This window comes from Oncorhynchus gorbuscha, linkage group LG24 (genome assembly GCF_021184085.1).
Source record: "Oncorhynchus gorbuscha isolate QuinsamMale2020 ecotype Even-year linkage group LG24, OgorEven_v1.0, whole genome shotgun sequence".
In the NCBI taxonomy this organism is placed as follows: domain Eukaryota; kingdom Metazoa; phylum Chordata; class Actinopteri; order Salmoniformes; family Salmonidae; genus Oncorhynchus; species Oncorhynchus gorbuscha.
The window spans coordinates 17,287,919-17,301,736 of NC_060196.1; the positions used below are offsets into that span (position 1 = coordinate 17,287,919).

Below are 13,818 nucleotides of genomic sequence, written 5' to 3' on the forward strand. Positions count from 1 at the left end.
CATTCTTTTGAGGGCCAAGTTTTAATACAGTGGCCGGAAACTCACATTTCACAGGCCCTGACATTACACATGGGGTTAGGCCCGGGTAGGGCCTGTTTTTCAGTAATAACTCGGGTTACGGGCAGGGCTCAGGTATCACAATTTGCATTCGCTCTGCTGCGCAGTACAGTCATTATGTCTAAGATCATTACATGGTGTCAGAAGGGCTTCAATGTATATTAAATAGGAGAGATTATTTCACAGAAAATAATCATGTTCCTTGAGTTTTATCAACTAACTGCTCTCTCGTCTCTTCATTGAGCAGAGCAGCCCAAGCGGTGCCGTTGCTATGGATACTGGCAGACTTAGATTGCTATGAGCAGAGCGCATGCAGAGCGAGCTACGCACAGGGAGGGAGTGACAGACAGAGAGGAGCAGTTAATAGATTTACTAACAGAGGATTTTCATCAGATTTCAGGTATTGGGCAGATTTCAGGTTACATTTCGCAGAAGCAATTGGGCCTGGGTAGGATAGGGCCTGGGTAGGATAGGGCCTGAAAGTCGCAGGCATGGGTAGGGCTCAGGCTTAAAACGAATGCTCATGCAAGGCTCTGTTTACAGGCCACATCAGGCACATCAACATTTAGAATTTTTAATTCACCCGCAATCTGCATTCAAAATGACAGCCACAGTTGTTGGGAATACTAAGATATGTGACTACCTTAAACATCTCAGCTGGAACAAGCATTTCAGTAGTGGGTGCAATAAATCCAAGTAACAGATTGGAATAGTTTAGAAAAATGTATGTTAGTTGCAAAATATATGTATTTGTATGTATTTGATTTGCAAAATATGAATTAATTCATCAATCAGTGAACAAAATATAGATTGAAACAAACAATTAAACAAATCCACCTGCAATAGAGTATGTTGGGAAATATGATAATGATGTACATGGTTTTGGTTCAATTCTGGTTACTAATAATTACTGCAGTGGGTTAAATCAGGGTCACATAGTGTTTCTGGTTAGTCTTAAACAAATATACTTTGAAACAAAATGTGGATAGGACCTGTGTGGAATTTACACCTCACAAACAATTTTTTACCTACTTACACCTTAGCCAAATACATTTAAACTCAGTTTTTCACAATTCCTGACATTTAATACAAGTAAAAATGTAGTGTTGTAGGTCAGTTAGGATCACCACTTTAATTTAAGAACGTGAAATGTCAGAATAATTGTAGAGAGAATGATTTATTTCAGCTTTGATGTATTTCATCACATTCCCAGTGGGTCAGAAGTTTACATACACTCAATTAGTATTTAGTAGCATTGCCTTTAAATTATTTAACTTGGGTCAAACATTTTGGGTAGCCTCCCACAAGTTCCCCACAATAAGTTGGGTGAATTTTGGCCCCTTCCTCCTGACAGAGCTGGTGTAACTGAGTCATAGAGCAAAATGTGTGTGTTTGTGAGAGTCTCAGCTTTTCATAGACGTTTTTGTAAAATGACCTGGCCCTGGAACCCTTCGGGATCCCCCTTGGCTCACAAACACCTCTCTAGCTCACAAACACCTCTCTAGCTCACAAACACCTCTCTAGCTCACAAACACCTCTCTAGCTCACAAACATCTCTCTAGCTCACAAACACCTCTCTAGCTCACAAACATCTCTCTAGCTCACAAACACCTCTCTAGCTCACAAACACCTCTCTAGCTCACAAACATCTCTCTAGCTCACAAACACCTCTCTAGCTCACAAACACCTCTCTAGCTCACAAACACCTCTCTAGCTCACAAACACCACTCTAGCTCACAAACACCTCTCTAGCTCACAAACACCTCTCTAGCTCACAAACACCTCTCTAGCTCACAAACATCTCTCTAGCTCACAAACACCTCTCTAGCTCACAAACACCTCTCTAGCTCACAAACACCTCTCTAGCTCACAAACACCTCTGTAGCTCACAAACATCTCTCTAGCTCACAAACATCTCTGTAGCTCACAAACACCACTCTAGCTCACAAACACCACTCTAGCTCACAAACACCTCTCTAGCTCACAAACACCACTCTAGCTCACAAACATCTCTCTAGCTCACAAACACCACTCTAGCTCACAAACGCCACTCTAGCTCACAAACACCTCTCTAGCTCACAAACACCACTCTAGCTCACAAACACCACTCTAGCTCACAAACACCACTCTAGCTCACAAACACCACTCTAGCTCAGCCACCGTAATCACAGACCGACGGAAATAGACAAATCCATTGGTACAACCCAGAAGTCTGGAGCTCAAAAACATGTTTAAAAGGGGTTAGAAGTGGAAAATGTACCTGCATTACAGTGGGACTCATTTGGTTCATTCAAAGGTTCTTTATCGGGCAAGAGTTCTCCAAGGAATCTTAAGAGCTGAAGAACTATTTAAAACACGCACACACACTTTAAGCTAGGTGGGTTTGCCTTTTGTTGCATTCCCCATTGCCTAGTTAAATATGGGCTTGCAACCCGGGCCTATCCATCCAGATTATGAGACTGAGGTTTTCTCCTCACTGTTTGGTGCATCATGCTCTATTACCATTAGGACCGTGGCTGAGGAGTGTGTGTGTGTGTGTGTGTGTGTGTGTGTGTGTGTGTGTGTGTGTGTGTGTGTGTGTGTGTGTGTGTGTGTGTGTGTGTGTGTGTGTGTGTGTGTGTGTGTGTGTGTGTGTGTGTGTGTGTGTGTGTGTGTCAAATGATGACTTCATAATGCTGCCCAACATCTATATGGGGGAAAATCCATGTATCCTCTGGTTGCAGTGGCCTTGGTCCAAGGGAAAAACAGCAATACATGAAATTAATGGGAGGAATCATATCTATTTCAATTGACCTTTTTTCCCCGCATGTCCTCATGTCTTTCAGAGACCAGAACTTTTAGACCTAACCTTTGACCCCATATAAGACCTAGGGATGTAGACACTGTGTAGTGTTTCCATTCAGTCATTGACACACACTGCCTCGCTGTACACAAAGACGTGTATTTACCATGGGCTGTCATCGATCTCAATCGTCTTGAACGGAACAATACCCAAGGCCAGGTAATATTTATAAAACATACAAATAATAACATTTTGGAGAGCCGTGTTTGCGTTCTTTATTTATATGGGTTATTGTCATTGAGATCACATCTCTTTTACTATTCAAGTGCCAGTTGAAGTACTCCATAAGAGAGTCTCCCCATAATGCTAAGTGTGTTAGGCAAGATCACACTCCTCTTGAACCAGACCAGACAATATTTCGGGAAAAAAGTAACAGTAATAAAAAAAATAGGACAAGAGGGTCACTTGAATAACCCCTCATGATAAGGTAAGAACATTCTGGAAGAACAATCCACTCCATGAACCTGATCCTAGACGTGTAAGTGACAGCCAAACCCTTATGGCTGTCACTTACAGTAGGTTATCACTCCATTGTAACATGTCTCCAAATAGAGGTCTCTGATTGATTGTTTTATTGGACAGGAAGTTGTTCCTGCTCTGTAATAGGTCTTTTGGAGTGTATAAACCTTGGGTCGTGCCTACTCCCTCGCCGGTGTCTACTTCTCCCAGGGACCCAAACAAGACACTGTGGACAGGCAGAGGGGCCCGAAGGCCCTGGACACCGTTTAAATTGCTATGATTGGCCCGAGAATGCTCTCGGGCGGTGGAGGTGCGGTTTTAAAGAGGGGGCCCATCGCCGTTTAGAGCGATCTGCCGGGGGCATTCCCCTCTCGCAATTTTTTGTTTTGTCTTGTTTGATGGGAAGCAATTTCAGGACTAATGGGAAACAATAATGTTTATAGCCCTGGTGGTGACAAACACATTGAGAGTGACAGAAAACGTTAACCTTGAGGCACAACACATGTAGAACGACAACAACAAAAAAGAAACCAAAAGAATGAAATTATGAATTGAAGGGAGTTGGAGAGGTCTGATCTGAATTTTGATTGGGGCACAAAATAGACGACAGATGACGTTGAGTGTTCTTTTCTGCTTTTAGTGTCATAAGGATCATGGTAACACGACACATGCATCCTCCCGAGCACAACATCTCCTTTAATTAAGAAATCTGCAGTTCAGTCAACGGAGACAGGGTCCTGATCAAAAGTATTGCACTACATAGGGAATAGAGTGTCATTTGGGACTTAGACTTGGTTCAGTTCAGTGGGACCTTTCAATGTTCAATCAATTTAGCCGTACAGCAGCACCAGATACCATATTGAAGAGCAAATAATGAACACTCCGACAAGACTGAAGTGGGATATCTAGCCAATACTACATCCACTCCGTTATACAACGCCAGATACGGGAGATAATGGTGACCCTTATAGCCCTCAACGTGACGTTCCCCATATTACAGGCCTACATATGTACCATTATCTCCCGTATCTGGCGTTGTATAATGGAGTGGATGTAGTATTGTAATGGCTCTGTAATAGAGTGGACCAGACACTCGAAACTCTCCCATAGTGACACCATGAGGATATGGTGTTCGCATCCAAAACATGTCTAACCGTTCATGTAAATGGTCATCCTTACCACTCATTGGCATGTCCAGTATCTACACTACCCTCCATAATATTATTATTCTGCTTCTTTGTTAGGCTAGGAGGGGAGAGCGTGTACAGATGTAGGATCTTAATTTGAGACAGTTTGCCACAGCATGAAAATAATCCTGCAGCAAAAGGAAATGTGGATTATTATGTGGATTCTAATTAATGGGCACTTTTCTAGGGGTTGAGAGATGTATCATTTAGCGCAAGTCAAGTTTGACATGACCAACTTTAGAAGCCTTTGTAAATCTCGAACACGCTACAAGTTTGTGTTTCCTGCCGGGCAACAAACGAGTGATCAAATTAAGCTCCTTCATCTGTAGATGTTAGGTTGCTCTCTCTTCCCACCAAGATAATGATGTTAACACACTCCACTGTAGGACGGGATTGGAATGGGGTTGCTATAGCAACCAGGCAATTAATGTTGTATTCTCTTCTATTGCTTTGACTGGAGTGTTGTCAGCGTCTCTGTACAATCTGTTGATTCGGATCTTTGATGGGCTCGCTAACTTTGATGGGCTCGCTATCTTTGATGGGCTCGCTAACTTTGATGGGCTCGCTAACTTTGATGGGCTCGCTAACTTTGATGGGCTCTCTAACTTTGATGGGCTCGCTATCTTTGATGGGCTCGCTAACTTTGATGGGCTTGCTGTCTTTGATGGGCTCGCTAACTTTGATGGGCTCGCTAACTTTGATGGGCTCGCTATCTTTGATGGGCTCGCTAACTTTGATGGGCTCGCTATCTTTGATGGGCTCGCTATCTTTGATGGGCTCGCTAACTTTGATGGGCTCGCTAACTTTGATGGGCTCGCTAACTAAGGCATTGCGGTAAGAGGCGGGTTCCAATGAACCGAGCCGTCAGTCGAGCCAGCAGATGGCACCTGGTTGTAACTGAATTCATGTTGAATGTAGCAAACAGTGTTTGTTAAAGGGTGTTTGTTTAAACCCGCCTTCTTACATCCCCAAGGATTCTATTGAAGTCCCCTACATACTGTATGCCCAATGTATCGCTCCCCTTGCTCTCTTTTTAGCATCTGTTTGTCTCCCCTCTTTCTTGCATTCGCTCAGCACAATTTTTGCCATTTGTTTATCGCTCGTTCTCTTCCTCTCTCTTTCTTGTCATCTTTATTCCCTCTTCTCTTCTCCATCCCTACCTCCCGGGGTTAAGAGGTTAAGAAGCGTAGCTGTGGGCGATGCCTAACCCCTGACATCTAACCCCGGACTGTAGGAATCACGCCGCCTCATCGCCCTGTTGAACCCTCCAAAACAAATTCCTAACACAACATTAAGGATCGTTATGCCCTATTTAATGGAAGTCCCCTACGCAAAGGTTATCTCCCCTTTCATCATCATAGGCCTCCAAATGGGCCACTGCGAAAATGAAAGGGAGTGTACTAAGGTCATTACCAGAATGCTTTTGGAATATCATTGTCTCAGCTTCAGCATTATTTACGCTCGCCATCGCCCATAAACAATGAATATTTTTGGGTGGGACCGTTTATCCTTCTCTCTGGCAGTGATTCTCCTTTGATTCCATCAGGAGGTAATGGATTTTAAATCTTTGATAAGCAATCTGTTTTATACTTATTAACTGTTCACGGCTTGAGGCATGACAATGCATCCAACCGCCAACCAGCGAACCGCCCAAGTCCTTTCCCCAGCCCCCCTAGGGAACGCTGCCTGTTGCTTGCCCCCTGTTTGCCCCCACCCCCCTCCTCATCTTCGCCGATCCCTGAGACAATAGATGGAATCTCACCTACGTTGCTGCAGCACCGTGTCCCTTGAAATGGAACATCTCTCGCCTTTCGTCTGCCATCAATATTTAATGGCCACCACTTGATTGTTCTATTTTTTGAGAGAGACAGAGACAGTGAAAGTCAGGGAGAGAGAGAGAGAGAGAGAGAGAGAGAGAGAGAGAGAGAGAGAGAGAGAGAGAGAGAGAGAGAGAGAGAGAGAGAGAGAGAGAGAGAGAGAGAGAGAGAGAGAGAGAGAGAGAGAGAGAGAGAGAGAGAGAGAGAGAGAGAGAGAGAGACACAGAGAGAGAGAGACACAGAGAGAGAGAGACACAGAGAGAGAGAGACACAGAGAGAGAGAGACACAGAGACACAGAGACACAGAGAGAGAGACACAGAGACACAGACACAGAGACAGAGACACAGAGACACAGAGAGAGAGACAGAGACAGAGAGACACAGAGAGAGAGACAGAGACAGAGACAGTGAAAGTCAGGGAGAGGGAGGAAGAGAGAGTGGGATAGATGTTATTGTCATTTAGCGTGAGGTGACACTTGTGACTGTAACCAGCTGTGGACTGTCTGAGAGGGCCTGGGGGAAGAGGGGTAGAAGGAACGGCCAGCAGCCTAGCTGCCGCTAACACCACAGCAACTCCTAATTGTTCTCCAACAACACAAGGCCTCATATTGACCCCTCTCTCTCTCTCTCTGTTTTGTATTTCTAGTCGCTTACTCGCTAACAGAATAGGGTTTTATTCAGTGACAGCTAAAGGCCCCTGAGAAAGAAGCTATAATATATTATTTTTAGTCACACATTCACTAACAACATTTGGCGTCATTTGTTGAGCTCTAAAACCCTTGAGATAGAAGCGGGATTAAGGCTGCCGTTTGTAGTGTTCGGCGGGTGTTACCAACCCAGTCCAAGTGGCCTAGTTAGCATGTACAGAAACCCACCTGGTTACAATTGCTTGTGTGCCTCCAAAGCCTACAGTACTTCGCCTGTTAACTTGGTTTCATGCTTGATGGATTTTCTCAGAAAGGGCTCCATAGTTGCTCCCATGCAAAGTCGTCTTCGTCTGATGTCGGTCACCACACCATCTTATTTGCTCTGTACTCTCCTTCTCAATCTGTGTGTATTGTAGTACCCTCACGCTCTTCTTTTATCCAGCCCTGCTGCTTTCTCTTACGCCTTGAACATCCAAAAGGCACTTACTGTATAAGAAACCGGAGGCAGAGAGTATTCCAGGAACTATTCCCCTCCTCTCCTCCCTTTTAACTGCAGTACAAACCTTGGTGCAGCCATTCCCTGTATTCCCTGTAGTGTGTTACAAGCGTAATGCGATGTGATGTGAGCAGTTGTGTGCGTGTGATGATGAATTAGTAACGTCACACAGGTAACACTGAGGTAACACTGTGTCTCTCTGTTCCCCTCTCTCTCTCTCTCTCTCTCTACAGACTGGCAGGAAAGAGAAAGGAGACCCACTGAACTCTGCCATCGACAAGATGACCAAGAAGACCAGGGATCTGCGCAGACAGGTGGGTCACAGTGTCCAAAGCTGAGTTTGATGGACGCCATTTTTGCACCAAAGAGTTTGACAAACCTGGTTCGGAACGAACCCTGACGTGATTAGTTACAGATGCCATATTTGCACTAAAAAGGCAATCGTATAGGGACAGTCTGGCCAACTCTGTTCCAACCCAAACAGGACATGACTGGCTAAAGATGACATTTTTGTACTCCAATGCAATTTATATGGACAGTGTGGCCAACTTGGCTTCAACCAACACCTGACATATAGACACACCATATTTTCACTGAAAGGTAATCATACTATACATGGAGAGAGTTTGGCCAGTTTAGCTCCAACCCATATCTGACATGACTGGTTATATATGCGACATCCTTGAGCCCTTTGACACCTATTTTATGATGGAGCCAACAAGTCTTCTTGTTACCATGTTGGCCAAACCCTCCGTAGTACCTGATTCGTGGTCTGCACTTACACATTGCACAGACTGACACTCGATCCCGCATAGACCGACTGCTATTCAGATACTCAACATCACATGCAGTCTCACTTCACAAACACAGAGCTGAAGAGCCAAATGTGTTTCTGTCATTCAAATCTATCGACCCGATCTTTGCACGTACACACTTGATTTCATGAATCTCAGGGGAGTGTAGAGGCTGAGAGCTCGGAGCTATTGCGTTCTCCCAAATTGCAATGCTCCTCTCCATTAGTGGCCCAAAAGGAGACACTTCATGTAGTGTTACATCTTGTTATAGGAATCAAAAGTCAAATTGATTTCTTTGGGAATGCAATCTCATTTTGCCTCCCCATTCTTTCTACCCAGAATATGTTTTATTTTTTTTTGTACCGTATAATTCATCAAAAAAATTCCGATCTGGCGAATGGTATTCACGGTAACCCAAAAGCTATTCCTTCACCTTTATTAAGAGGTGTATTTCACAGCTCTATTACACAGTATTCATCAACCAAACAAGTGTTAATCTTACAGTATATCTTTAAAATGGCAATGACCTACAGTGCCACAGCTGTTGATAACTTAAATATTGGTCTAATAACCAATGAACTGAAAACACAGATTGATCAACTCCGACTGAACATGGTCTCTAACCTAGATACGGGAAGTGGTGGAAAAAGAGCTACATCATACTTGAGTCAAAGTAAAGATACCTTAACAGAAAAGGAGGCAAGTAAAAGTGAAAGTTACCCTGTAAAATACTACTTGAGTAAAAGTCTAAACGTATCTGGTTTTAAATGTCTTTAAGTGCAGTGGTAGAAAAAGTACAAAATTGTCACACTTGAGTAAAAGTACAAAGTAAAAGTAAATGCTACACATCAAATTCCTTATATTAAGCAAACCAGACGGCACTATTTTCGTATTATTTTTCAATTAAGGACAGAAAGGTGCACACTCCAACACTCAGACATAATTTCCAAACACAGTAGTTGTGTTTTGTGAGTCCGCCAGATCAGAGGCAGTAGGGATGACAAAGTGTTATATTGATAGGTGCCATCATTTTGTCCTGCTTGAGCATTCTAAATGTAACGAGTACTTTTGTGTGTCAGGGAAGATTTAAGTACATTTTTTTCTTTAGGAATGGAGTGGAGTAAAAGCAAAAGTAGTTAAAAATGTAAATAGTAAAGTACAGATACCCCAAAAAACTACTGAAGTAGTACTTAAAAGTATTTTTATGCTTCAGATCTACCTGCTGTGATCTCATAAAATATTCATACCCCTTGACTTATTCCACATTTTGTTATGTTACAGTCTGAATTCAAAATTGATTAAATAGATATATTTTTTATCTCACACATCCACACACATTACCCCACAATGACAAAGTGAAAACATGTTTTTAGACATTTTTGAAAAAAAATTGAAAATTAAATACATAAATATTTCACTATTATTTTCAAAATTCTTTCAGCTCTGTCAAATTGGTTGTTGATAATTGCTAGACAACCATTTTCAGATTTTGCCATAGATTTTAATCAAAACTGTAACTCGGCCACTCATGAAGATTCATTGTCTTCTTGGTAAGCAACTCCAGTTTAGATTTGGTCTTGTGTTTTAGGTTATTGTCCTGCTGAAAGTTGAATTCATCTCCCAGTGTCTGGTGGAAAGCGAACTGAACCAAGTGTTTCCATAGGATTTTTCCTGTGCTGTAATTTCTAAAATGGTTTACCTGATATAGATGAAAATACCCTAAAATCAAAGCGGACAGTCTGCTATTTAAGTCTGCTATTGTAAAGTACTCTCGTACAGAGACTAAATAACCAAACCTTTGTCACTGTGCCAATACGTTTGGAGTTCACTGTAGTGGAGACAAAGAGGAGACAGAGGGGAGAGGGGGACATAGAGGAGACAGAGGGTAGATATAGTGGAGACAGAAGGGAGAGGGGGACATAGAGGAGACAGAGGGGAGATATACTGGAGACAGAAGGGAGAGGGGGACATAGAGGAGACAGAGGAGAGATATAGTGGAGACAGAAGGGAGAGGGGGACATAGAGGAGACAGAGGGGAGATATAGTGGAGACAGAAGGGAGAGGGGGACATAGAGGAGACAGAGGGGAGATATAGTGGAGACAGAAGGGAGAGGGGGACATAGAGGAGACAGAGGAGAGATATAGTGGAGACAGAAGGGAGAGGGGGACATAGAGGAGACAGAGGGGAGATATAGTGGACAGACAGAAGGGAGAGGGGGACATAGAGGAGACAGAGGGGGGCATAGAGGAGACATAGAGGAGACAGAGGGGCGATATAGTGGAGACAGAAGGGAGAGGGAGGACATGAGGAGACAGAGGGGAGATATAGGAGACAGAGGGGGAGGAGGCATAGAGGAGGCAGAGGGGAGATATATGAGACAGAAGGGAGGACATAGAGACAGAGGAGACATAGAGGAGACAGAGGGGCGATATAGTGGAGACAGAAGGGAGAGGGGGACATAGAGGAGACAGAGGGGAGATATAGTGGAGACAGAAGGAGAGGGGAGACAGAGGGGAGATATAGTCGAGACAGAAGGGAGAGGGGGGACATAGAGGAGACAGATGGGAGATATAGTGGAGACAGAAGGGAGAGGGGGACAGAAGTGGAGACAGAAGAGGGGGACATAGAGGAGACAGAGAGGAGACAGAGGGGAGGCATAGAGGAGGCAGAGGGGAGATATAGTGGAGACAGAAGGGAGAGGGGGGACATAGAGGAGACAGAGGGGGGCATAGAGGAGACATAGAGGAGACAGAGGGGCGATATAGTGGAGACAGAAGGGAGAGGGAGGACATTGAGGAGACAGAGGGGAGATATAGTCGAGACAGAAGGGAGAGGGGGGACATAGAGGAGACAGAGGGGCGATATAGTGGAGACAGAAGGGAGATGGGGTCATAGAGGAGACAGAGGGGCGATATAGTGGAGACAGAAGGGAGAGGGAGGACATAGAGGAGACAGAGGGGAGATATAGTCGAGACAGAAGGGAGAGGGGGGACATAGAGGAGACAGATGGGAGATATAGTGGAGACAGAAGGAGAGGGGGACATAGAGGAGACAGAGGGGCGATATAGTGGAGACAGAAGGGAGATGGGGACATAGAGGAGACAGAGAGGAGACAGAGGGGAGGCATAGAGGAGGCAGAGGGGAGACATAGAGGATACAGGGGAGGGAAAGATGGGAGCAGAAAAGCAGGAATTACATAGAGGGTCTGATATAGTAATTATGTCACAACCCCCCAGAGGGGACAATTCAATGGTGCTAAGAGACACTAGCTCTTCCAGGAGGGAGGGGAACTGAGCAAAGAGGCTTTGTCTGTGAAGTAACTTTGTGTGTGTGTGTGTGTGTGTGTGTGTGTGTGTGTGTGTGTGTGTGTGTGTGTGTGTGTGTGTGTGTGTGTGTGTGTGTGTGTGTGTGTGTGTGTGTGTGTGTGTGTGTGTGTGTGTGTGTGTGTGTGTGCGTGTTTGCGTGTGTGTGTGTGTGCGCGTGTGTGTGTGTGTGTGCGTGTGTGCCATAATCCCCTGTGTATGGCAGCCACCTCATGTTAGAACACAGAAACACACACAACAGTTGACACCTTTGTGTCATTGTGAAGACGGGAAAGAACAGTGAGAGAATTAGTACAATGACAGTGACACCTGTCAGGAATACACACTTTGTGTGCAAATATAGGGTTTAACATGATTTTTGAATGACTACCTCATCTCTGTAGCCCACACATACAGTTATTTGTAAGGTCCCTCAGACGAGCAGTGAATTGCAAACACATCGATTCACTGATTAATTACAGGTTGGATGGTGTACCAGATACAGATATCCTTCCTAACTCAATTGCCAGAGAGGAAGGAAACTGCTCAGGGATTTCACCATGAGGCCAATGGTGACTTTAAAACAGTTACAAAGTGTAATGACTGTGATAGGAGACAACTGAGGATGGATCAACAACATTGTAGTTACTCCACAATACTAACCTAATTGACAGAGTGAAAAGAAGGAAGCCTGGACAGAATAAGAGATATTCCAAAACTAAACTAATACTGCAAATATTGTGGCAAAGAAATTCACTTTTTGCCTTGTGTATATAGTTGAAGTCGGAAGTTTACATACACCATAGCCAAATCCATTTAAACTCAGTTTTTCACAATTTAATTCTAGTGAAAATTCTCTGTCTTAGATCAGTTAGGATCACCACTTTATTTTAAGAATGTGAAATGTCAGAATAATAGTAGAGATAATGATTTATTTCAGATTTGATTTCTTTCATCACATTCCCAGTGGGTCAGAAGTTTACATACACTCAATTAGAATTTGGTAGCATTGCCTTTAAATTGTTTAACTTGGGTCTAACATTTCAGGTAGCATCCCACGAGCTTCCAACAATAAGCCTGGTGAATTTTGGCCTCTTCCTCCTGACAGAGCTAGTGTAACTGAGTCAGGTTTGTAGGCCTCCTTGCTCACAGACGCCATTTCAGTTCTGCCCAAAAATGTTATATAGGATTGAGGTGATGGGCTTTGTGATGGCCACTCCAATACCTAGACTTTGTTGTCCTTAAGCCATTTTGTCACAACTTTGGATGTGTGCTTGGGGTCATTGTCCATGTGGAAGACCCCATTTGCGACCAAGCTTTAACTTCCTGACTGATGTCTTGAGATATTGCTTCAATATATCCACCTAATTTTCCACCCTCGTGATGCCATCTATTTTGTGAAGTGCACCAGTTCCTCCTGCAGCAAAGCACCCCCATAACATGATGCTGCCACCCCCGTGCTTCACGGTTGGGATGGTGTTCTTCAGCTTGCAAGCATCCCCCTTTTTCCTCCAAACATAACCATGGTAATTATGGACAAACAGTTCTAATTTTGTTTCATCAGACCAGAGGACATTTCTCCAACAAGTACAATCTTTGTCCCCATGTGCAATTGCAAACCGTTGAGCGGCCTTTCAGGTTATGTCGATTTAGGACTTGTTTTACTGTGGCTATAGATCATTTTGTACCTGTTTCCTCCAGCATCTTCACAATTTACTTTGCTGTTGTTCTGGGATTGATTTGCACTTTTTGCACCAAAGCAGGTTCATCTCTTGGAGACAGAACGTGTCTCTTTCCTGAGAGGTGTGACGGCTGCGTGGTCCCATGGTGTTTATACTTGCGTACTCTTATATGTACAGAGGAACCTTAAGGCATTTGAAAATTGCTACCAAGGATGATCCAGACTTGTGGAGGTCTACAATTGTTTTTCTGAGGTCTTGGTTGATTTATTTTGATTTTCCTATGATGTCAAGCAAAGAGGCACTGAGTTTGAAGGTAGGCCTTGAAATATATCCTCAGGGACCCCTCCAATTGACTCAAATTATGTCAATTAGCCTATCAGAAGCTTCTAAAGCCATGACATAATTTTCTGGAATTTCTAAGCTGTTTAAATGCACAGTCAACTTAGTCTATGTAAACTTCTGACCCACTGGAATTGTGATACAGTGAATTATAATTGAAATAATCTGTCTGTAAACAATTGTTGGAAAAATTAC

At 43.7% G+C, this 13,818-nt stretch overlaps 1 protein-coding gene across 4 annotated transcripts in view; it reads left to right on the forward strand.

The window, feature by feature from the left end:
• Positions 1 to 13,818, forward strand: part of LOC124012776 (catenin alpha-2) — a 711,900-nt gene that overhangs the window by 523,163 nt on the left and 174,919 nt on the right. For all 4 annotated transcript variants that reach the window (XM_046326728.1, XM_046326729.1, XM_046326730.1 and 1 more), the window contains one exon: positions 7,739 to 7,819. In XM_046326728.1, coding sequence (XP_046182684.1) covers positions 7,739 to 7,819 — 81 coding nt within the window. The remainder of the gene's footprint in view (positions 1 to 7,738; positions 7,820 to 13,818) is intronic.